This window comes from Puma concolor, chromosome F2 (assembly GCF_028749965.1).
Source record: "Puma concolor isolate L17-30 chromosome F2, mPumCon1.1.hap2, whole genome shotgun sequence".
Taxonomy (NCBI): domain Eukaryota; kingdom Metazoa; phylum Chordata; class Mammalia; order Carnivora; family Felidae; genus Puma; species Puma concolor.
Window position 1 is genome coordinate 39,396,980 of NC_141684.1, and position 25,467 is coordinate 39,422,446.

Below are 25,467 nucleotides of genomic sequence, written 5' to 3' on the forward strand. Positions count from 1 at the left end.
AGGGAAACAAACCACAAGAGACCTTAACAACAGAGAACAAACTGAGGGTTGATGGAGGGAGGTGGGTGGCAGATGGGCTGTGGGTGATGGGTAGTAAGTAGGTCACTTGTGATGAGCACTGGGTGCTGTATGTAAGTGATGAATCACTGAATTCTAAACCTGAAACCAATATTGCATGATATGTTAACTAAATTTAAAAAAAAAATTAAAAATAAAAGAGTCTAGTTAATTCATCTGAGCAGTTATCTTAAAAATACACATTTACAAATAAGAAAAGGAAACAAAATGTTTCCAGAATATAATTCTATCCTGATATACATAAACACAGGTCCTCAATGGTAGACAAGATTGCTATTGTCATTACTATATTCATGTATAATCTTTTACCAAAATCCCTTGGCAACTTAGGAAGAATTCGTGAAAAGTAACTTTCAATGGTGCATCATTTTAACATTAATGCAATATTACAAATGGTTTCTAAATCTTGATTTCTTAGCTCCTTTCTACCTCTAAAGCCTAACATTAAGCCACAGCAATCTGAAAAACGAAACAAAACAGGACCCAGGGAATAAATTCCACATAGGCAGCAAATCTAGGTTTTAATTCTTGCTGTCTGTTGTCTCTGAAATACGTTTAAAAGTCAGTAAGTTTAAAACGCCTTTAATGTCAGTTAAAAGGATAACACCAATGAAACCCTTCACATAAGTGTAAAATCAACAACTGATTTAAAATGGCACCTGGAAAAACGTGTAGCCTTTCAGTGTGGAAATGCCTGATCTTGCAACAGCACCAGAGACTGCACTCCTTTGACATAAATAAGAGTCTATGGTAGTAGACAGACTTAAGGTGAGTAGGTTCCTACCAGCTTTAAATTCTGCAACAGAAAAAAAAAAAAAAACCCACTAGATATAGTTTGCCCTGATGTTGTTGTTCATTCTTATCCCGTTGTAATTATAACTGTGTTACTTGATTATCATATGCTCCCTAAAATTTAACTCCTTTCTCCAGCCACCTACACCTAAGGTTTATACTTTCTTTTTAGGGTGTCATTTTCTGAACTGAATGGACGTGTTGCCACAGTGAAGAAAACACCCTCACACTCTTCAGTGATCCTATACCCTAGTCCTTACTGGCCGTGGCTACTGTAGTTCTAAATGTATAACTATTCTAAGTGCCTGAGAAAACTGTGTACAGCTTAGCAGTTTTATGGAACAATGTAATCAAGAACATGATAACCATACTCCTTGTATAAAACACATAGACATTTATAGACACAATCAGATCCGAAGTCACACACTTCACTACATTTTCTATCACAACACCTGTGCCTATTCATCCTTCTGCTACCACATCCATCTACATGGCTGCTGAAAGGTCCACAGCTTCCCCTGTTTCTTCTTCTTTTGTTCCAGTCCCTTCACTTACTTTCTCATCCTCCATCTCTGTTTCAACTTTTTCTCCTGTCTCACCTGGAAAAGTAACCAAAGGAGATATTAAGATACTCTCATTTATCATTGACAATAAAGCACCTCACAGCTGACTTCCAGTGGGGCAGTTTCTGCTCTTTAGGTCAAACTAGTAAATTTCTCTGATGGTATCTAGAAAGGCAACTGCCCTGGGGCACCTTCAGCTCAGGTCATGATCTCACAGTTCATGAGTTTGAGCCCTGCGTCGGGCTCTGTGCTGACAGCTCTGAGCCTGGAGCCTACTTCAGATTCTGTGTCTCCCTCTCTCTCTGCCCCTCCCTTGCTCTCTCTCTCTCTCTCTCAAAAATAAATAAAACATCTTTAAAAATGTAACCCTTGAAAAAAAAAAAAAAAAAAAAGGAAAGGCAATTGCCCTGATTCTCTCAGATCCTCTGAATGGCTGATGTCACTTAACATCTCCTATCTTGGCATCCTCCTACATAAAATCAGTCTACAGAATTACCCAAGAAATGACAGCAGAGCATACTATAAATGAAAAGTTCCATTTAGGGGCGCCTGGGTAGCTCAGTTGGTTAAGCGTCCAACTTCGGCTCAGGTCATGATCTCAATGGCTCATGAGTCGGAGCCCCACATCAGGCTCTGTGCTGACAGCTCAGAGCCTGGAACCTGCTTCAGATTCTGTCTCTGTCTCTGTCTCTCTCTCTCTGCCCCTCTGTGTGCATGTTCTCACTCTCTCTCAAATAAAAATAAACATTTTTAAAGTGTTTTAAAAACGTTCCATTTATATCTAAATGAAAAGGTGGTCTAGGCATGCCCAGAAACCTAGGGCCATTATGGTGTTTAAAGAAAACAATTGTTAAACATTTAAAGACTGCAAACATTTAGGTGGCTCAGTTGGGTAAGCATCTAACTTTGGCTCAGGTCATGATCTTATGGTTCATGAGTTCGAGCCCCATGTCAGGCTCTGTGCTGACAGCTTAGAGCCTGGAGCCTGCTTCGGATTCTGTGTCTCCCTCTCTCTCTCTCTGCCCCTCCCTTGCTGGTACTCTGTCTCTTTTTCTCTCTCTCTCAAAAATAAACATTAAAAAAAGAGATAAAAAAAAAGATTGCAAATATTTAAAAGTCTGGATGTTGTAGATACAAATCTGTCTCCCTAAGAAATCAGAATGGGCCACACTGACCCCCAGGCTCATGGATGGAGCCAAGAAGCGGTGCCTCTTTTGCTAGGACGGTGCTCCTGTTCACCACGGTCCCCAGGGCTCCCCATGCCATAACATGTGCCCCTCGCTTCACTCACGGTCATTATCCTAGGCCCTAACGACTTGAGTTTGCTAACCCTAGTGCAACAAGTACATCTCCCCTGTTTTCCCTGGAGCACTTTTCTACACCTTCATTAAAGCACTTACCTCGATAGATTGTGGTAACTTGTTTCCATTCTGCCTTCTTCCCGCTAGCCTATGAGCACCGTGAGGACAGGGCCTATCTCCTGTACCCCTAGAACTTGGCATATGATTAGCACTCAAAAACTGCTGGGGTAATAAATGAATCAAGAAACAGACAGACGTGTGCTTTATTTAATTATACTGTAGTATGAAGCTAAAATTTACCAAAATGTAAATCATGTCCCAGAAGAAATGTTATTTTTAAATTATAATTCTAATAAAGAACAGTATGGATACCCTTTGTTTTATGCTGGTGAGGTACATTGTAAAAACACATTTTACCAAGACATAATACATTTTCTCCAGTCTTCCCAGAAAGACAAGAGGACTATATGAGGACACAAGCAGACTGACCGTAATTTTCTAAGGATAAGATTGGCAAAGATGAAAACTATAGTCGAAGATCCATTATGTGGGTACTCTTTCATTAGAAGCTTAATTCCCCCACTAACCACCTATTCATCTTTACTTTGGATCCTCGTACCCTCCATGGGGCCTGATGAAAAGTGAACTCGGAAAAACTCAGAAATTTTAACATGTTGCCTTCAACATCCAAGTGTATTCAACAATGAAACTCCAGGTTAAAAATTTCAGACACAGACTATGGTTTAGAAAATTTTTGCTAGAAAGCTAAGAGCTTGTTTTTCAGGTATGGAAGTCTTTTTGGTTTGGGTAAAATGAAGTTCAAACCCCTGAAATAGAGATCCCCAGGGACGATCTCTTATGTAGCACATCTAAACAACCCTGAATTTCGGACAACATCACTTTTACCTTCAATGTGTTGGTCCTCTTCATTAGTGTGAATTTTCCTGACCGTTTCCATATTAGCTCCTGTTTCTAGAATTCCCACTGGATGCTCCATGCTTCCAACTATCCCTTCAGGTTGAATCTGCTCCATGTTTCCTAGACCTTCAGGAGTTTTATGGAGCAAATCATTGTTTACAGCTGTTTCCACAAACTGACTTTCCTCCAATACTTCTGGTGTTTCATTCTCTTTGGGAATTGTTTCTAGAAGTTGGGATTGCTCATCTTTTATCACTGTTTCTTGAAGTTGCCGCTCTCCAGCTGTTTCCACAAACTGGCTTCCTTCCAATGTTTCTGGAGATTCACTCTCTTTGGGAATTGTTTCTAGAAGTTGGGATTGCTCATCTTTTCCCAATGTTTCTTGAAGTTTCTGCTCTCCAGCCATTTCCACAAACTGACCCCCTTCCAATCCTTCTGGAGATTCATTCTCCTTGGGAACTGTTTTTGGGAGCTGGGTCTGTTCACACTTTCCCATTGCTTCTTGAGGTTGTGGCTCTCTAGCTGCTTCCAGAGGAGGAACTTCCTCCTCTGTTCCTAGAGGTTTCATCTCTCTGGCAGTTTGTGGATTCTCAGTACCTTCCACTGCTCCAGGAGAGTCCCTCTCTCCTGTGATCCTCGACGGCTGATACTTCGTATCTCTTCCTGCAGATTCAGTCTCAGCATTTCCTTTTAAAGACTGAGCCTCTGTCACTGCTTCCGTGTCATTCTTCTCTCCTGCTCCGGGAGTATCATCTTTGACATGCGGCTGAAGTGGCTCAGATTCCCTGGGTCCTTCTAAAGGCTGAGCGTCTTCTGTAGGTCCTGGTGGGTCTGTAGTATCGTCTGCCAGGGGCTGTTCCCGGAGGGATTTAACACCATTAGCTGTAGATGCTGCTGAAATCTTGAGCTTCTCTAACGGAGGAGGACTTTCCTTTTGTACCTTGCCATAAAGAGTAGATGATTCTTTTCCCGGAGTATGTGGTTTGGGTTGGGCAAAGCAGGACTCGCTTTCTTCTATGGTTGAAAAATAGATACGCAAAGTTACTTTTTGAATATTCACTTGAAAAAGAAAAAATACAAATTTTTGGTTAGTTTCTATCCTCAGAAAATATATCACAATCAAGTAGTAGATTTAAGGGGCACCGGGGTGGCTCAGTCGGTTAAGCATCCCACTTCAGCTCAGGTCATGATCTCACCATTCATGAGTTTGAGCCCCATGTTGGGCTCTGTGCTGACAGCTCAGAGCCTGGAGCCTGCTTCAGATTCTGTGTCTCCCTCGCTCTCTGACCCTCCCCTGCTCGTGCTCTGTCTCTCTCTCTCTCTCTCTCTCTCTCAAAAATAAATAAACATAAAAAAAAAAAAGAAGTAGATTTAAGAGAGTCCGGTGGTGGGGCGCCTGGGTAGCTCTAGGGGTTAAGCGTCCGACTCTTGAAGAGTCCGACTCTTGATTTCTGCTCAGGTCATGGTCTCAGGGTGCGTGAGACTGAGTCCCGCATTTGGCTCTGCACTGACAGTGTGGAGCCTGCTTTGGATTCTCTCCCCCCCCCGCCCTTCTCCCCCCCCCACCCACAAAATAAATAAACAAACTTAAAAGACAGAGAGAGAGAGTCCTGTGTATAGTTGAGTAAAGAGAGGCCATACCATGACCTAAACATTCCCCAAGTCAAACTTCTTTACTGTGTTCAGCTCTAACATGTCCTCCAAAACTACAATATTTTCTTGTTTGCTCCTTAGACACCTTCCCATATTCTCAATAAGCACATTTCACTTTGCTTTTTCTCATGTTCTTTCTCCTTCTCATCCTTAGCCTTAGTAGAAGATTTCAGTGTGTGGTGTTGGGCTGCTACAGAGGTCTTACTTTTTCCCAAAGTAGAATGGGCCTCAGTGGAAGGAAAGGGCCCCATGACGGAGAAGCTCCACTCGGTAAAGATCAAGATGTCTGGGAAGGAAAGTGGCAGGGACAGTTCAACCTGTGTTTCATTTCATCTGGGGGGCAGAAATCAAGAAAGAGTTGTAATTCTGGCATTGTAATTCTGGCTCTTCCCCCAGCTGTGTGACCTTGGGGACTTAGCTCCTAATTGTCACATCTGTAAAATGGCAGTGAATCTCTCTCTCCCCCCACATCAAGGCTGCACGAGGCATCAACATTAAAGGAGGAACACAAAAGTGCCCTAGACAGCTAAGCAACTTGGCAACATGATTATACTCTTTGACCCAGTAATCCTCCTTCTGGAAATTTATTCTAAAAGCACAAATGTCAGGAAAATATATATTTTTTGATATATATATATCATCTCAGTATTCTTCACAATAGCAAAAATTAAAAAACAACTTAAAAGTCTAATAAGTTGGGGAAAAGATAAATATTCTGTTGGATGGAATACTACTGCACCATGAAAAAAGATGGTTATGAAGACGATATGTTAATATAAGAAAATATTTATGGGGCACCTGGGTGGCTCAGTCAGTTGAGCATCCAATTGTTGGTTTCACCTCAGGTCATGATCTCGTGGTTTCGTGGGTTCGAGCCCCACGTCTGGCTCAGCACTGACAGCATGGAGCCTGCTTGGATTCTCTCTCTCCCTCTCTCTCTCTCTGCCCCTCCCCTTCTCACACTATCTCTGTTTCTCTCAAAATAAATATATAAAACTTAAAAAATATATTTATGATATAATAAGTTAAAATATTGGCACGCACAGTTGGGTTAATCAAGCGAAATGATGCATATAAAATGTGTATTGGCACAAGGTCTTGCGTGCACTTAAGTGCTCAGTAAATTAGCTACCAATTTCACATATAGTATGAGTATAGTAATGTCAATGATTGGAAGGGAAAGGGGGAGGAAGAAAAAGTAAATCACAAATAGATGGTGAAAACACTGAGAGAAAATAAACCAACATGTTAAAATGGACCTCTAGGTGATATACTTCTACCCTTTTTTCCCCCCAAAGATTGTTTTTCTTTTCTTCTCTTTTTAAATATTTTTTCCCTGGGGCACGTGGGTGGCTCTGCTGGTTCAACATCAACTTCAGCTCAGGTCATGATCTCACGATTTGTGGGTTCGAGCCCCATGTCTGGTCTGTGCCGAGAGCTCAGAGCCTGGAGCCTGTTTCAGATTCTGTCTCATTCTTTCTCTGCCCCTGCCCCACTTGTGCTCTGTCTCTCTCTGTCTCTCAAAAATAAATAAATGTAAAAAAAATTGTTTTAATATTTTTTCCCTAAGTTACTCCTCACCCCAGTTACATATGCATACATTTATACTGAATATCGCTTATCTAATGTAAAATGCACAACTAATACTCACATCTCCTCTCCCATTTCCCCTTCCCTAGGGGCAAATATTTTAATTCTTTTAGCTGTCTGAAGGGATATTTTTCTTCTATATCTCTAAGCAAATTGCTACTTCATGATTTTTCAGTTTGGGCTTTTCAGTGAACTCCCACTATGGAAAATAAAGGCTTCGGTTCCTTCTCCTCCTACCTCTATCACCACACCCTCTCCCATTACACACTAACATTTCCTTTCAATTCACCAACTATATATTAGCAATCATTTAACATAGTAATCATGTTGTAATTTGGGTAAATCAACATTCAAGTGCATGTCCATAGAATGAGTATGTCTGCTAGGAAGAACTGAGCCAAACAGTAAGCTCTTCCTTTGCGTAAATTTCTTTTTGTATTTCCCTGAAATAATAATTGTCATTGTCTTCACTTCCTTAGTTTATGTGTTGTCATTAATTCAACTCACTGCTAATTGTTTCTCTTCTTAATACATGTGTTCACACTAAATCATTTCCCACCCGGCCTCTGGGGCTGGGTGGGAAGCCCTGGGTGGAGAGTAATTCAAGCTGAGGCTTGGAGAAGCAGAGTTTGGGAAGGATGTGGGGAGATTGGGCCCTGGCTGTGGGCCCCCCAGGGGTCATATGTCAGAATAGGGAGAAGGGCTATCCTTCGCCTCTCTCTCAGGCTTCATCATGAAGAAGGTTTTCAAATTAATAGCACTTAAGGCAACTTAATAAAAGTGGTTTCTCAGGCCTACAAAATAATTCATTATGACAGGACGATTCATTCAGATCACACGAAGGATGTTCTGGTGAGGGTTGTCTAAGGAAATTAACAAGGAAATGTGTTAGTATACTAATCACAGATGTCTGCCAAATTATATTTTCTGGTAAAATAGTTATTATGGTGATTAGTACTGTCAGTTAAATGACATGAACGACTTTCATCCAACTGTGCCAGCTGTGGGTGCATTCTAAAGGCATCATTCTTCTAGAGCAGAAAGCCACGGGGGGGAATGTGTCAACACACCCAAACCAAAGTCACTCAATTCTATATTTTGAAAAACATATTATGCTATCAGACTAAATCAAGTTTTCTTCTCCAAAAAGTTTTATAAAAAGTTATTTTCCATGAATAGTGTCACAAATACTCAAGTGTTCTATCAATTTTTGCCATAACTAGAACATTTATGCCCATGATCAGAGTATCAATTTTCATTCTTAGGTACTTTTCCTAATCTTATTGATATACTTGAAGTAGGCAAATGCCCTTGACATATAATATTTTTATAATATAACCTGAAAATAGTCAGCCAAACTGGGAAATATTACAGAAGAATGTCACTGTCTCTAATATTTTTCTAAGGTAGCTCAAAGGAGATAAAATGTCTTAAAAATGATCACCAAATCTTGGGGCACCTGGGTGGCTCAGTCGGTTAAGCCATCTGACTCTTGGTTTTGGTTCAGGTCATGATCTCGCAGTTCATGAGTTCGAGCTCTGCATCAGGCTCCATGCTGGCAGCACAGAGCCTGCTTGTGATTCTCTATCTGCCCCTCCCCTGTTCTCTCTCTCTCGCAAAATAAGTCAATAAACTTTTACAAATAAATAAATAAAATGATCACCAAAACTTTTTTTTTTTTTTTAATCACCAAATCTTAACTATAGAGAACAAAACTGAGGATTACTGGAGGGGAGGTGGATGGGGGATGGGCTAGATGGGTGATGGGTACTAAGGAGGGCAGTTTTGTGATGAGCACTGGGTGTTGTATGAAAGTGATGAATCACTCAGTTCTACACCTGAAACTATAATATTGCACTCTGTGTTAACTAACTGGAATTTAAATAAAAACTTGAGGAAAAAAATAAAAAATAAATAAAATAATCACCAAAAAAAAAAATAAAAGAGAAAAGTTTAGTGACACCACATTCATTTTGTATTTATATTAATTAACTGCATTCTGCTTGAATTTTGAAAGGAATGTATTTTGGAGGTAATAGTTCTTTTTTTTTTATTTCTCCTTTGTTTTTTAATGTTTATTTACTTATTTTTGAGAGAGAGAGAGAGAGAATAAGGGAGGAGCAGAGAGAGGGAGAGAGAGAGTCAGAATCCAAAGCAGGCTCCAGGCTCTGACCTGTCAACACAGAGCCTGACATGGGGCTTGAACCCATGAACTGTGAGATCATGACCTGAGGTGAAGTTGGACGCTTAACCAAATGAGCCACCCAGGTGCCCCTGGAGGTAATAGTTCTTACCTAATAGCCCCAAAGTTCTCTTTTCCTATGTGAGAGAAAAGCACAATCTGTTCTGAAAGGCAGGGCAGAGATCGTATGACCTTGAAGACAACACCCATAATGTGGGGGGTTCGAGTCCTGATTCCTGTACTCACTAGCCTGATTAAGCCTTTTTTGTGCCTCAGTTTCACCACCTGTAAAATGGGAACAGTATCGGCAGAGTCGTTGTGAGGACTCCATGCATCACATTGCTAGTGGAAAGCACTGTCACAGTGACCGGCACCACTGAGTGACAGTCCATGCTAGCCGTCACCGGTATCATACCTCACTTGATGGCCCTAGAAAGGAAGACATTATGGTGGGCAAACAGACACGTAAGGTAATTTCATTCATTCTAGTATTGGTACCTTTCTCTAAGCTTATTCAGAAAAAAAGAGATCGAAGTAAAAAACTGAAAAGGTTGGAAAATAAATGGTAATTTCAAACCGCCTCTCAGAGAATACAGCAATGAAGTCTACAAGTTGCCACAAACACTTCCTCTCAGGCACCAGACTGCATATCCTTCAGAATGTTTTTATCCCCAGCCGCTGAGGGAAGTAGGATTTTTGGATCTGTTTGACCTTCCTCCTCTTCAGCTGGAACAGCGCAATCCAGACTGTTCTGATGTTGGACGTGAATCTTGATTTCACCGTTTATTCAACTGTGCAATCTAGACAAGCTCCTAACCTCTCTAGACCTCAGTTTCCTTATCTGTAAAATGGGAATATGAGAGCTGCCTTTCAGGCCTCTTTGGAGAATTGACTGAGGTGATAATATGCATATTCCCCAATACAATGTGTGATGTGAGAAGGTACTCAGTAAACTGGGGGGAGCAGCATACAGCTACGCAGGTGCGGGTTTCTCACTGCACAGGGCATTCTGCTGAGAGGGAGAGAAAGAGAGAGAGAGAGAGAGAGAGAGAGAGAGAGAGAGAGAGAGAGCTCAACTCCAGCCTCTGTGCACCTGCAGGCTGCAAGGCTGCATGTGTCAGGGGCGGGGAGGGCATCTTTTTCTAATTTCACAAAGGTCCTGTGTGGTCTAGTGGTGGCCCCTGTCAAATAAATTACAGCTAACTGAGCAACAGAAAGAATGAACGTCAACATTAAAGAGCTTGGATAAATAGTCCCCTAAACACTATAAAACTGTCAATGTTGACCTACAGAATTGGGTCGTCATGGTAAGTTTTAAAATGTGATTACTGATTGGGGTGTCTGGGTGGCTCAGTCAGTTGGGCGTCTGACTTCAGCTCAGGTCATGAGTTCAAGCCCTGTGTCAGGCTCTGTGCTGAGAGCTCAGAGCCTGGAGCCTGCTTTGGATTCTGTGTCTCCCTCTCTGCCCCTCCCCTGCTCATGCTCTGTCTCTCTCTGTCTCAAAAATAAGATAAAAACATTAAAAAAAATTTTTAATGTGATTATTGATCAATAATGTGATAGTATTCATAATGTCAGGCAGGACTTGACTGGCATTAATAAAGTCCACCGGCAGCTTTTTATAAATAAATCTCTTTCATTCTGTTTGTTGGCTTTGATTTCACTTATTCACTGAATTCAAGTATTCGAGTGCCTAATATGCCTTTTCTGAGCTGAGCAGTTTACAGCGGTTGACAAGGAAGATCTGGTCCCTGCCATCCTTAAGTTTATTGTCAGAAAAAAAAAAAAAGTTTACTGTCTACATGGAGATTCAAATAATGGCTACCTCCCTCACTAAGTACGACTTGGTACCTATGCCTTACCTCTCACCCAAGAATCTCCACATGCTCTGTCTGCGTGGTTTTGTGAATCCCAGATATACCTCCTTGAGGTAGAAGAAGGTACTACATCATTTCTTCTAGCACTCTAACTTGAAGCAGTGAGATTTTTTGGTCCACACACAGAAGACATTCTGTGCCTAATCTGTATTACTATATAATAAATATTGTGGAGAGATGCATTGTTTCCACATCCAAAGTTGTTTAAAGATGTGTCTGTTTTCTGAACCCTACATTTTATCAAATCATACACTGCTCTGGGCCTAATCCTTTGGTGCTCATTATCTCTCTTGATTCTGTTGTAAGTTGATCCATGCACAAATTTGTTGTGACAGCTGAACTAACAGAACCCTGGTTGTAAGCACCGTTGTGATAGGCACACAAAGAAGTTAAATACTAGGCAACATTACAGAAGGGATTAGAACTAGAGCTAACATACCTGAAATTCACATTACAATGGAAGCTTTTCAACTCCGTTCATTACCCTAATCAGAAATGAAAAGTTTCTACCCAGCGAGGAGAAAAACTTGAGGTCAATATTTCCTATCCCATGGCTATGACCCATCAGACATCCCAGAGACCTCACTGGTTTGTCTGCTGGGTTTTCTAGAGAATCAATGAGAATAGTGGGGTTGGTGGGGGGGTTCCCTGGTATTTTCCCCTGCTGCCACCATTTCTAGGTTCCTGCAGCTTTTGGGCTTTGGGAACCCAGATGCCACATGAGTCAGCCCCAAGGGAAGAGTCTACTCATCTTCTTTCCCATTTTCATTCTTTGTTTTCTCCTCACTTTCATCCTATCATTTATCCAACAAACATTTGTGGAGCTACTAGTGGAGCTATTCTAGATGTGTCTGTGCTCTTCCCTCACTAAAGTATGTAAAAACACTTTCCTCGCGGGCCGTGGCACAAATGCTAAGCCCCAAGGGCGCGTTCTGTCAGTCAGTAGATGTTGGCAGGGCATTCATGTTGAAGAGACATGAACTTAAGCAATACCCCATGTAACTGAAGTGTGAAACCATCAGGCAAAAAAAATCCTAGAGACTGTAAATAAAAATTGGAAAAGCCATATTTTTTTAAATAATTTTTTAAATGTTATTTATTTATTTATTTATTTATTTATTTATTTATTTATTTTGAGAGAAAGAGCATGGGCAGGGAAGGGGCAGAGAGAATCCCAAGCAGGCTCAGCGCTGTCAGTGCAGAGCCCAACGTGGGGCTCAAACTCACGAACCATGAGATCATGACCTGAGCCAAAATCAAGAGTTGGATGCCTAACCAACTGAGCCCCACCCAGGCACCCATGAAGCTTCTTTTTTTTTTTTTTTAATGTTTATTTATTTTTGAGAGAGAGAGAGAGAGAGAGAGCACGTGAGCAACAGAGGGACAGAGGGAGAGGGAGACAGAGGATTTGTCAACACAGCCTGATGCAGGGCTCGAACCCATGAACAGTGAGATCGTGACCTGAGCTAAAGTCCGATGCTTAACTGACTGAGCCACCAGGCACCCTGAACAAGCCGTCTTTTTTAATAGAACTACCTGGTTTGATACATTTAAACTTAGTTTTGACCATCACAAAGTAAATTTGATAAAATATGAAGGTGAACCTAATGTGGAAATTTAACTATAAAGAAACAAGAACATGTAGTTGGAGAGACACTTCTGGAACACTTGATGAGCAGACATGGAGATGTAGGGCCTGAAGAGGGGGAAGGCTGATATCTAAAAGCTACAGAGCCAAGTAATGACAAATAGTTACCTCCTTCAGAAAAGATTTTCCAATTTCATTTTATTTCTTTTAGACTCCTAGAAGATAGACTCTTACGTCAAAGAAGCTGTTGCAGAAAACATCACTTTTGAAATATCAACAGTATTCACCACTAAAAAAAGACAGCTTCATTGGCTGATGGTCATTACTGGCACACGGGGATCCAACATTTGGGCAGAAATCGAGTCTACGAAATCAAAGGCATCTTGATGAGCAAGGACGAGGAGGGAGAAAGTGAAGATCATGTCTCTAATAGGCATAAGTTGCGACACTTCACCAACCTGAACAGGCCTTGTGGCTGATGTTTATTGAGGCATTTTGCCTAGAGCTTTTTGTGGATTATCTCACTCAATCTTCCTAAAAACTCCACAAGGTAAGTCGGTTAAGCATCCGACTTCAGCCCAGGTCATGATCTCACAGTTCATGGATTCGAGCCCCAGGTCAGGCTCTGTGCTGACAACTCAGAGTCTGGATGGATCCTGCTTCAGATTCTGTGTCTCTCTTCCTGCTCCTCCCCTGCTCTCTCCCTTTCTCTCTCTCAAAGATAAATAAACATTAAAAAAAAATTAAAAAAAATTTTAACTATAAGATTTCAGTAAGACTAGAGTATAAAACAAAAATCTACGTTCGCCCTTCTTCAAGCTTCAGAATCTTAGAAAAGCTTACGAGGGAGTAATAAGTCACACTGAGAACTTGTACCCTTGATATGATGTGATGTGAAGGGCACTTTACCTCTGTGGTCTTCCTCCCAAAACCCACAAGCCTAGGAGCATCATAAGAAAAGCAACAGATAAATCCCAATTGAGGGATGGTCTACAAAATACCTGACCAGTACTCAAAACTGTCAAGGTCATCGAAAACAAGTCTGAAAAACTGTAATAGTCAAGAGGGGCCTAAGGAAACACAACAACTAACTGTAGTGTGGAATCCTGAATGGGACTCTAGAACAGAACCAGGACATTAGAGAAAAACCGAGGAAATCTGAATAAAGCATGGACTTTGGTAAATAATAATGTATCAGTGGGGCGCCTGGGTGACTCAGTCGGTTAAGTGTCCAACTTCAGCTCAGGTCACCATCTCATGGTTTGTGAGTTTGAGCCCTGCATCGGGTTCTGTGCTGACAGCTCAGAGCCTGAAGCCTGTTTCAAATTCTGTCTCTCTCTCTCTCTCTTTGCCCCTCCCCCACTCATGCTCTGTTTCTCTGTCTCAAAAATAAATAAAAACCTTAAAACAATTTTTAAAAATAATAATGTATCAGCATTGGTTCATTCATTGTGACAAGCCTGCCCTACTCATGCAAGATGTTAGTAATGAGGGAAAGTGGGTATGGGTCTATGAGAACTCTCTGCACTACTTTCATGAATTTTCTGTAAATCTAAAACTTTTCTAAAATAAAAGGTTTTTTTTTAATATAGCAGCAAAAGTACAAGAGCATGTAACCTAGCAATATAACATCTGATAGCTTTAGAAAAACCGTTTCATAAACTTGGATCATTCTCATTCCACTTTTATGATTTTTTGCTATTTTTGTACCACTTGTGCTACTACTAAATAGTTTTTTTAAAGACAATTTTTTTAAGATTTTTTCAAATGCTTATTTATTTTTGAGAGAGAGAAAGAGATAGAGAATGAGCCGAGGAGGGGCAGAGAGAGAGGGAGAATCTGAAGCAGGCTCCAGGCTCTGAGCTGTCAGCACAGAGCCTGACACAGGGCTCGAACCCACAAACTGTGAGATCATGACCTGAACTGAAGTCGTACACTTAACCAACTGAGCCACCCAGGTGCCCTTATTACTAACTTAATATTTTTAACAGTTCCTTTCCTTTTACAAATTTACCAAAATGAAAATGTCAGGAAATCAACAAACTCCAGGATTTAGAACTTGATCTTGAGGAAAAAAACAAAACTTGATCTTGGAAAAGCAATACAAAAAAAATTGAGATTTACTAAAATTGATGTTAATGACAGGCAATTTTTATTGAGGACTTACTAGGCAATACTCTAGGTGGGAGTCAGCAATTTTTTTTTCTGTAAAGGGACAGACAGTAAATGTTTTCAGCTTTGCTGGTTTGGGGTCATTATTGCAACTACTCAACTCTGTCACCATGGTAAGAAAGCAGTCAAGTGACATGTAAATGAATAGACATAATTGTGTTCCTATAAAACTTCATTTACGAAAACAAGTGGTGGGCTGGATTTGGCCAGCAGGCAAGTTTGTCAATCCCTATTCTAAGCACTATTTAGGCTACCTCTAAGTGCTTTGTATGTATTAACTGATTTTATTCCTTAGAACAAGTCTATGAAATAGGTACTATTGTTAATTCCGTTTTACAGATGAAGTCACTGAGGCACAAGGGGATTGAGTGGCTCAAAGTTATACCACTAATAAGTTATCATGAACCAGGATTTGAAGCCAGTCTAACTCCAGACCCACATTCTTAATCAGCACTCTATACTGTCTCCCATATGTTGAAATTTACACACACACACACAAACACACTCACACGTTCAAATCCTCTCATAACCATCTAGTCTATAGAGGCTACTACTCCACTGCAAAGGGAAAGGAAATTAGCCAAAAGAAACTATGTGGTTCCTATCAGTCTTAGGAAAATGGAAACGGTAAGAATAGCCCCCTCCCCAAAATCAACTAAAGGGAAAAGGAGAAAGAGTTCCTTATCACTATCAATAACAGCAAGGTCCCTCCCTGCCCAGCTGCCTTAAGGGCTGGGAGAAATGCTGGCACACTGAAACTCATTCTCACAGGCTGGGGGGCTCTGATACATGCAACACAGGGACAAATATATTTCTGTCACCATCAACAGAACTAGAGGAGCATTTAGGTGGGCAAGGCTGAGAACGTAACGACGACAGATCAATCAGGGCTGTCTGCAAAGCGTGGAATGTTCTCATCTTGCAGGGACCCTTTAAGAGGAAGTTTTAAAGGCAAGCCTCTGAAGAAAACATTTTCACTCAGTGTAAGGAAAAATATATTACAGGCTTGAGAAAGTATTGTCACCACACGGGAAAATCCTGATGAGGGGAACAGACTATTAATTGATAGTCAAAAACAAACAAACAAAAAAACCTTGGTTTGATGCTACATCCAAGGAAGTGGATGTCAAGGACACTTCTTTTAGTGGAGAGGAGACAGGTCCATCACTGAGAGAGGGGGGTCTGGGAAAGGGGGGACCTAGGGGCGAGGCAAAAGGAACAGCTACAAAGAAGCCAGGAAGGGCTAGGGGTTCAGGTCATAGAGAAGGCTTGTTGAGTGGCCTCTTGAACATGAGTCATTTCCATCTTTGGCTTATGAGGTCATGTTCATTTTATATCTACCTTGGATGGTATTAATTGGTGCTATTTTGATGTCCGCTTTGTCATGTTCTACAGTGTTCTACAGTGTCATGGCTACAGAGTACATTGTTTATAAATGAAATGTGAGTTTTGGTGACCCTACAGTAGATCGATAGGGCAAGGGTGCCATTTTGCTGTCTACGGATGCTTCTTGATCTTCTTGCATCTTGACTTTTCTACTTAATGTACATTTGGACACTCCATTTATCTAAACTAGCCTGACATAATGTGCTCATCTCAAGCAAGTTTTCAGAGCCATACAGATTTGAATGTTAAGCAGTGTTCAGTATGAATGAAGAACATGTTATTGGGTTTTGAGTTCTTTTGTCTCATTAGAGAAGCCAGGACAGAGGAGCAGCCATAAGGAACTGTTGAGTATGTAGTCTTGAGAAAAGAGGGTCATCCCTCCTAGGTGTGGGACTCCAGCCACCCAGTCACCACAGCCCAGCCCAGTTATCCTGGGGACCCACAGATCCTTGGGCCCTTCCATGGGGAAGAAAGTGATGTCAGCTCAAGTTGCCCCTACAACACAGGCTGCCCTTTCTTTTCCTTGCCTTTTTCCAATGACCACTCCTTGTTTCTGAGCACACTGGCATCGCCTGGCCTATTTCGTTTACCTTCATAAAGTAATTCCCATGGGTGTTTAGCTGTTTAACACAATGTGGTTTTTCTTTTCAATCTTAATCCTTAAAGGGCAAACCTCTGACACCCTTGAATATATACAAAAGAATGAACTCCAGAACCTGGTGTAAACTCCCAAGGAGGGGTTCAAAGAACGTGAACAACAGCAACATCCCTGGGAACGTAAAGAAGCTTCTTTTTGTTTTTAACGTTTATTTATTTTTGAGAGAGAGAGAGAGAGAAAATGAATGAGTGGGGGAGGGGCAGAAAGAGAGGGAGACACAGAATCCGAAGCAGGCTCCAGGCTCTGAGCTGTCAGCACAGAGCCTGATACAGGGCTTGAACTCATGACCTGAGCTGAAGTTGGACGGTTAACTGACTGAGCCACCTAGGCACCCCTGTAAAGAAGCTTCTGAGGTCATTTTGATACTTCCCAGACATTAACACTCACCTGGAGAGCTATATTCTGGTATTTTGCTTAAAAAAATTACCTAGAACTACATGCAGTTAAACACACCAGCTTTTGAGGCCTGGCCAAGTTTGATGCTTTTATCAGTTTTGGTGAGCCTTTCAGTAACCCCCCACAAGTGTTAGGTTTTTATTTTAAACTTGATGTTATAAAACATTAACACAGAAGTGAAACTGTGGATAATACCTGGGACATGTGGCAACCTTACAGGAACATGATTTAAAAGAACACAATAAAGCTTTGTTTTCCTATGTTGACCTTCTCCTGCCTGATTAGGAGACCCTCTTCACAACCTATTCTCTTCCCAAGCCCACCTCAACCAATGTTTCCTTCCGGTTTCTGTTATTACCTGGGTCCTGATTCCTACTCTCCCTCTGCCTCTTTTTTATTTTTTAAATCATTTACTGTCAAGTTAGCTAACCATACAGCGTATACAGTGTGCCCTTGGCTTTGAGAGTAGATTCCCATGATTCATTGCTTACACACAACAGCCAGCGCTCATCCTAGCAAGTGCCCCCCTCAATGCCCATCATCCATTTTCCCTTCTCCCCCACCCCTGCCATCAACCCTCAGTTGTTCTCTGTATTTAAGAGTCTCTTATGGTTTGCCTCCCTCTCTGTTTGAAACTATTTTTTCCTTTCCCTTTTCCCAACGTCTTCTGTTCAGTTTCTCAAGATCCACATAGGAGTGAAAACATATGATATCTGTCTTTCTCTGACTGGCTTATTTCACTTCGCATAATACCCTCCAGTTCCATCCACATTGTTGCAAATGGCAAGATTTAATTCTTTCTCATTGCTGAGCAGGATTCCATTGTATCTACAAACCACATCTTCTTTATCTATTCATCAGTTGATGGACATTTGGGTTCTTTCCATCATTTGGCTGTTGTTGAAATCCCTGTGCTTTTCTAAATAGGACTTCTCATTCCCCTGAGTCCCCATCTCTGTCAATCCATCTATTCTCCCATCCACCCACCAAACAAATATGGATTGTGTTTTTCCTACAGGGAAGGCCATACAATGAGTTATCGCAGAAGTGGACTAGACTCCAGATGGAACTGGACTGTGAAAAGAGTAGCGGCTTCTGAGTCACACACACTGGGCTTCAGCCCTATCACTTGCTAGCTCTGAGATCTCGGACAAGCTATTTATCCTCATGAAGCTGTAGTTTCCTAGCTGCATTTGGTGATACAGATGTTTGCTTCAGAAGGCTCTTGTGGAGATTAAATGAGATCACAGTCCAAAGTATCTGGAACCAAGTGGAGCTCCTGCCTTGTCTCCTGACTTCTCCACACCCATGTTTTGATGTGGCTGCACTAATCTTGAAAGTCCTTCAATTTTATAAGAAACTTACTGAAATGTTTCAAAAATTTTTTGTTTTTTTGTAATGTTATCTTTGAGAGAGAGAGACAGAGAAGAGTGTGAGCAGGGGAGGGGCAGAGACAGAGAAGGAGACACAGAATCCAAAGCGGGCTCCAGGCTCTGAGATGTCAGCACAGAGCCCGATGTAGGGCTCAGACTCACGAACAGCCAGATCATGACCTGAGCCGAAATTGGAGGCTCAACCGACTAAGCCACCCAGGCGCCCCTTTTATTTTTTAGTTTTCTTTAAATGTTTATTTATTTTTGAGAGACAGTGTGTGTGTGTGTGTGTGTGTGTGTGTGTGTGTGTGTGTGTGAGCAAGGGAGGGGCAGAGAGAGAGAGAGAGAGTACTATACTGTTGAGGAGAGTGTAAACTGGTACAAGTCTTATGGAAGGCATTTAGGCAGATATCCATCAAAGTCATAAATGCACATACCCTTTAATCCAATAATGCCACTTCTGGGAAATTGTTCTATAGCTGTGCTTGAACACATTCAAAATGATGCGTATATAAAGGAATTCATTGCAGCCTTGTTTGCACTAGAAAAAATTGGAAGCAAACCAAATGCCTATCAATAGGGGACTGGTTAAACAAATCACACGATGGATTATTAAGCAAGGATAAAAAAGGAGAAAGACGTTCTCTATATATCAAGATAGAAAGATGTCTGTCTTGTTAGGTGAAAAGAACAAGGTGAAGAACGGTGGGTATAATACATTTTATAATGAAGATGAGAGAGGGAAACAATATTTACAATGTATAAGGAAACTTTAGAAAAATTAAAAAAAAAAACACCTAATAAAAGTATTTACCCATGGGTGTGATTGGAACTAAGTAGCTGGTGCAAACAGGACTGGAGGTACACTTTTCACAGCATGCATTTTTCAACCGTTTGCAAATTTTTGAACCACTCAAGCAATCCCCTCTTTGTTAAAAAGTTTATTTATTTATTTTTGAGAGAGAAAGAGCAGAGCAGAGAGAGACAGGGAATCCCAAGGAGGCTCTGCACTGTCAGCGCAGAGCCTGACATGGGGCTTGAACCCATAAACTGTGAGATCCATACCTGAGCCAAAATCTAGGCCTGGACGCCCAATCTTTTGAGCCACCCAGGCGCCCCCACGTATGCAATTCTTATGTTCCATTTTAATTAGCTGTATGTAATAACCACCCTACCACAAAAACTTGCCAAACATCCTCTGTGTGCCAGGCTCTAGAGGGGACACAAAGACATACAAGACTTGGTTCCTACTTCTAGCATTTTCAAGAAAGAAACCCCATTTATATAACATCTGCATGCAAGGAAAGTCCATTAAAATGAGTTTTGGGGCACCTGGGTGGCTCAGTTGGTTAAGCGTCTGACTTCAGCTCAGGTCATGATCTCACGGTTCGTGAGTTCGAGCCATGCTTCCGGCTCTGTGCTGACAGCTCGGAGCCTGGAGCCTGCTTCGGATTCTGTGCCTTCCCTCTCTTTCTACCCCTTGCCCACTCACACTCTGTCTCTCTCTCTCTCTCAAAAATAAACATTAAAAAAATTTTTTGAATGAGTTTTAATCTTGATGTTTATTCTTCAATTACAAAGAAAAAATGTCTGCTTAGGACTGAAATGTCACTATGTGAAAATATTGGTTGAAGGCTGAAGGTATCTCCACAGAACAAAGAACAATTCACATAACAGCATGAAATTCAAGCCTCATTCTATTGCCTAGGTAACATGGACTCCAAGCAGCTAGCAAGAGTTCAGGTGAGAATAAACAAATGATTATAGCTGTCAGTGAAAATGTACACATTAACCTAGCAATGAATTTGTCAATAATTACCATCTATTTACTTTGTCAATGCTGGTGCTTAAGCTGTAAGATCTCAGGAAGAAAGTCTGCCAGAAACGGGTGGTGATTTATATTAGGAAAGAGAAAAGCAATAATTGTGCATGTACACAGAAGGCTGGCAGGGAGGAAGGTTCGGATACAAAGACCTAGACACCTGTGGGTCCATTAGTCTGTAAAATCAACAAAACCTTTGTGTTCAGATTCCATCAGATCCTTGGGGCTCTGAAAAGAACAGCAATTGTGAACAGAATATTGCCCTAATAATTAGAATTTGCTTCCAGAAACATAAGAAATTCCACTCAATCTGTCTAATAGTCCTTCTGGAAAGAAAAGCCGCTTTCCTCGCACATTTTAAGGCATTGAGTAAAAATCTATGTGTACCATGTACCAGGCCCTGCTCTACACTTTGAGTAGCACTGGGTAGTTAGTTGACTATCCACCTTTGTCCTGATCCCTCCACACCTCTTTCTAGTCAGTCATCTGGTGTCTGGTGGGTCAGAACAAATGCATCTGTGTGATCGGTAGAATGGATTTTCCTATTCAGCCTAACAGCAACCTAACCAAGTAGCTGCTATCTGATTTAAACTTAAGCCCAGAAAATAAACAGCTTCATATTTTAATGCTATAGGATTTTAGAGCTATAAGAGATCTCAGAGGTAACCTACTCCAACCCATTATTTAATGATTCTTTTGCTTGTAGGCTAATACTGCATCATGTACAACAGTTCTTAAGCCAGTTACAGAAAATTAAGTTGGGCAGAACTGTCAACACAAATCCAGTTTACAGGCTAGTTCATATATTTTAACATCAACCTATAGGGTTTTAAGGTTGATATTGTGATGGGTGCCTGGTTGGCTCAGTCGATTAAGCATCCGACTTTGGCACAGGTCATGATCTCCTGGTTCATGAGTTCAAGCGCTACGTCTGGCTATTTGCTGTCAACGCAGAACCCACTTTGGATCCTCTGTCTCCCCCTGTCTGCTCCTCCCGCATGCCTTCTCTCTCTCTCAAAAAGTAAATAAACATTAAAAAAAATTTTTTAAAGGTTGGTACTGTAAATTTAAAGAATCTCTGGTGCGATAGGAAGATTATCTGTACCTCTATGGGAGGACACTGGTAGTTTCTCTACATCTATGTACATCTAAGGTTAGGGGCACCTGGGTGGCTCAGTCTATTGACTGAGTCCAGCTCTTGGGTTCAGCTCAGGTCATGATCTCATGGTTCATGAGCTTGAGCCCCACATTGGGCTCTGCGCTGGCAGTATGGAGCCTGCTTGGGATTCTCTCTTCCTCCCTCTCTCTCTGCCCCTTCCCTGCTCTCTCTCTCTCTCTCAAAATAAATAAACAAAAAAAAACTCTAGGGCTAAACAAATGTCCCCCAAATATTTATAGTTTATAGTTGGAAGTAATATATATAAGCTTCATATTTTACTAACTTATCTAGGGGTAAACAAATATGTATTAAAATATGTATATTATATATTAATATCCAATAAATTTATAAGTTATATATCACATCTGTATAATATATTACAACACATATCTTATTTAGGGATTATAATATTGTGATTATATTATTAAATTTATTAAATTATAATGCTCTATTACATTTTATTGTATTTCTTTTGTTGTTTGCATAGTGGATGAACACACCTCTAATGGGGATCCAGAGTGATCTGAAATTTAAATCAGATTTAAATCGGGGTGCCCGGGTGGGTCAGTCAGTTAAGTATCTGACTTCTGTCAGGTCATGATCTCACTGTTGGTGAGTTCAAGCCCCATTTCAGGCTCTGTGAGGACAGCTAGGAGCCTGGAGCCTGCTTTGGATTCTGTGTCTCCCTCTCTCTCTGCCCCTTCCCTGCTCACACGCTGTCTGTCTCTATCTCTCTCTCTCTCTCTCAAAAATAAATAAACATTAAAAAACATAAAAAAATAAAATAAATCAGATTTAAATCTAGTTATCACAGGTGGTTTAAAGAGAAAGAAGTCAAGCTCTGGAATCAGAGTACCTGAATTCAAAGCCCAGCTCTGACTTTTAAGAGTAGATAATTTGCCCAAGGTCACAGGGCTCCTTATGTGTGAAATGGAGATGATCATAATACTTAGTCATAGTATTGTCTTAAAGATTAAATGAAGTAATTCATTCAACAACTATGCGCCAAATATTGTTAGGCACCAGGGGTACAGTGAGTAAATGCATATACAGGACATTTAATAAACTTGGATTTTTTCATCTAAAAGCTCATACCCACAGACTTAGGATTATATATAGGATTTAAAGAAGTTTTGAGCTGTAGAAACAGGAATGAATTATTTATTGAGCCTCCAAGATCATGGATCAGCATTGAAATGCTGATGAACACACAATAGTATCCAATTACAAGAGAGTATTGTGTGATTGGGCATCAAAAGCAAAATGCACCTGTTGACTGATTTAATACGTGCATTGAGCAGTTTATGTAGCGTATTAATTAATTTTCAATGCACTGAAACTGGTTGTCAGGCGTTTAAATATTTCTTTCAGAACAACATCTGTGAAAACTTAGAACAATGATGAAAGCATGAATAAAAAATGAAAAGGTGTGACTTATGTAGACAGTTATTAATACTGGTGATAAAGTTTTTTTCTTTTTTTTTTTTTTAAACGTTGTTCATTATTTTTTGAGAGGATTAAAAACCCTTTCCCCCTATTGGATACTTTTGCCCTTCCCTAAGAGTAACATTCCCCTCAGTCATGTTTTTATCAAAAAAAAAATCTATGATGATTTAGTTCTCTGTTTTTTATTTTTTTTTTCAACGTTTTTTTATTTATTTTTGGGACAGAGAGAGACAGAGCATGAACAGGGGAAGGGCAGAGAGAGAGGGAGACACAGAATCGGAAACAGGCTCCAGGCTCTGAGCCATCAGCCCAGAGCCCGACGCGGGGCTCGAACTCAGACCGCAAGACCGTGACCTGGCTGAAGTCGGACACTTAACCGACTGCGCCACCCAGGCGCCCCAGTTCTCTGTTTTTTAAATCAGTATGTTACTCCTAGGATATCTGGGACCATGGAGGGGGATGAGAAAAACCAAATATGGTGTACCTTTCCTGAAGCATCAATTTTCCTCAATTTTTCATATTGAAACCAACAAGGATTTATCATGGAGCAGGATGCAAAATCCACCTGACTTCATAAAATAAAATGAAACGTTAAAGAAATTTCTCCTTGTACTAGCCTCTAATTAATCAATTAACTAACTTTTTGCACTGGCCTCTTGAGAGCATATTTGGGGTACAGAGGCTTTCTTTTCTTTAGGAGAAAGGTCAGCAACTATTGTACACAAGGAATGGATATTTCTTCACTTTGCATTGTCAGAGACAAAAGGTTTGGAATCACACTTAAACATGGCTTTAATTACTTTGCTTATTTCTAAACTTTTTATTGCTTTCTGTTATCTACTGAAATTAAAAATAAATTATCACACACCACGAAAATGAATTCAACGCAACATACTTCTAACTAGGACACGGTGTCTCAACTCTGAAACAGCATTCACGAAAACCCTGTGCTACTACAAAATCTGAGAGAAAGACATTTCTGTGTTATTGGAATAACACAAGATGCTAAAAGAAGACCTGTGGAAAAGAATGAACTTGAGTGCAAATTTTCCCCTACAGTTAGCCTTGAATATGACTGCAAACTAATTTGAAGGAATTTACTTAACCTTCGAAGCTTTATCCAAAATGTCAGCCATTCAGAATCTAAGAAGTGCTTATAAAACCCATTCTCTAGTTCATTAATCTGCTTACTCTTTTCACAGGATTTACCACGGTCAGAAACGTATCTTAATCATTCGTTTAACTTGTTTATTGCCTGTCTCTTCTATCCCTGACCCTCAAAAGTAGGGTCACTTGTATCTCCAGCATCTAGCTAGGCACTTGGCTATCTCATAATGGACGCTCAAAATATATTTGTTGAATTTCGGTGATGACCACTTTATATGGCACGCATATTCGTCAAGAAAACACTGAAGCGAAGGGCAGGGGAAGTGTATCTGACCTCTTCAAAAGTGCAGGATCCTACTTGATGGAGTGAATGTCCATCTGTGCTCTCCGCATCCGTTACCATCTCTGATGCTGAAATGCTGACGGAAGGGCAAGGTCTTGGTAGAAAAACGGGGATCACGTTTCTCCTTAGGACCAGAAACTAATGGTTCCCAGGGAATTTGCAGCTTTATATGATCTGAAAGTTCGTACTTTTGGAGATTAAATAGCACCTCTTGTAAGGGCAGGAAATTACTCATCTGTTTAAGGGAATCCCCGGCCAAGCGCGGTAGGGGTTTAACGCCACCTCCCCGCTCGCCCCGCGGATAACCCCAGGCCCGGCCCTCGGCCTCCCGCGTCCGGCAGCGCGCGCGGCTGGGGCGCACCGGGACCTCCACACCGCAGCTCCAGCACCCGCGCTCCGGGGTTCGGGAGGGAGGGGCGCTCTGCCCTGGGTTCCACTCCCGTCCTCAGTGAGCAGCCCGCCCCCTGCCGGGCGGGTCGCACCTTTCGGAACCCTAGGGAGCAAGGCGACCCCGAGGCCCGGGCGAGGGTGGAGCCGGGTCCCCTGCTCACCGCTGCGGAGCCTGTTGCCGTCGCCGGCCTTGTTGAGGGCGCTGCTGGAGCAGCCCATCGCGGGCAGAAGGGCGGCCTTGTGGGTGAGCGCAGCCACCTGTCCCAGCCTGGCGCGAGGGTCGGCCAGGAGCTCGGATCCCGCGCAAACTGCACCCGCGGCGCAGAAGCTTCTCCGGCGGCTGGCCCGGCTCTGGCGGGTGCAGAGCGCAAGCGCACAGCGGAGCGCCGGGGTGCCGGGCGCACCTGCGAGGGAAGGTTGCCGCCGGGAGGTGGAAGGGGCCAGGGGGCCGGGCAGGCGGGAACGAGGAAGCAGAAGACAGGAACAGGGAGCCCGGTTGGCAGGAGGTGGAGGGTGGGGTCAAGGAGAAGAGGAAAAAAGACTCAGAGAGGCATAGGGAGGATGCCCCGGAGAGAACGAAGGACTGGGAGGGCTCATCTGAATCATCACTAAATAGCTGGGGAGGGGGGAGGAGGCGATTGTGGCCCGTGGCTATTGATTGGTAGACCAGCTT

General features: G+C 41.7%; 1 protein-coding gene across 1 annotated transcript; it reads right to left on the bottom strand.

The window, feature by feature from the left end:
* ERICH5 (glutamate rich 5) lies at positions 1-25,444 on the bottom strand. The gene is made up of 3 exons (XM_025923031.2): positions 24,956-25,444; positions 3,641-4,666; positions 1-1,469 (listed from the first exon to the last, which is right to left on the bottom strand). Exons 1-3 carry the CDS (start codon positions 25,011-25,013, stop codon positions 1,357-1,359), a joined length of 1,197 nt encoding a protein of 398 aa, XP_025778816.1. The 5' UTR covers positions 25,014-25,444; the 3' UTR covers positions 1-1,356.
* Positions 25,445-25,467: the final 23 nt, after the last annotated feature.

Coding starts and splice junctions, on each gene's coding strand:
- ERICH5 (XM_025923031.2), bottom strand. CDS start 25,013: ATGGGCTGCTCCAGCAGCGCCCTCAACAAGGCCGGCGACGGCAACAGG. Junction 4,667..24,955: donor CGGCAACAGGCTCCGCAGCG/GTGAGCAGGGGA, acceptor TTTCAACCATAG/AAGAAAGCGAGTCCTGCTTT. Junction 1,470..3,640: donor AGAGGACCAACACATTGAAG/GTAAAAGTGATG, acceptor TTACTTTTCCAG/GTGAGACAGGAGAAAAAGTT.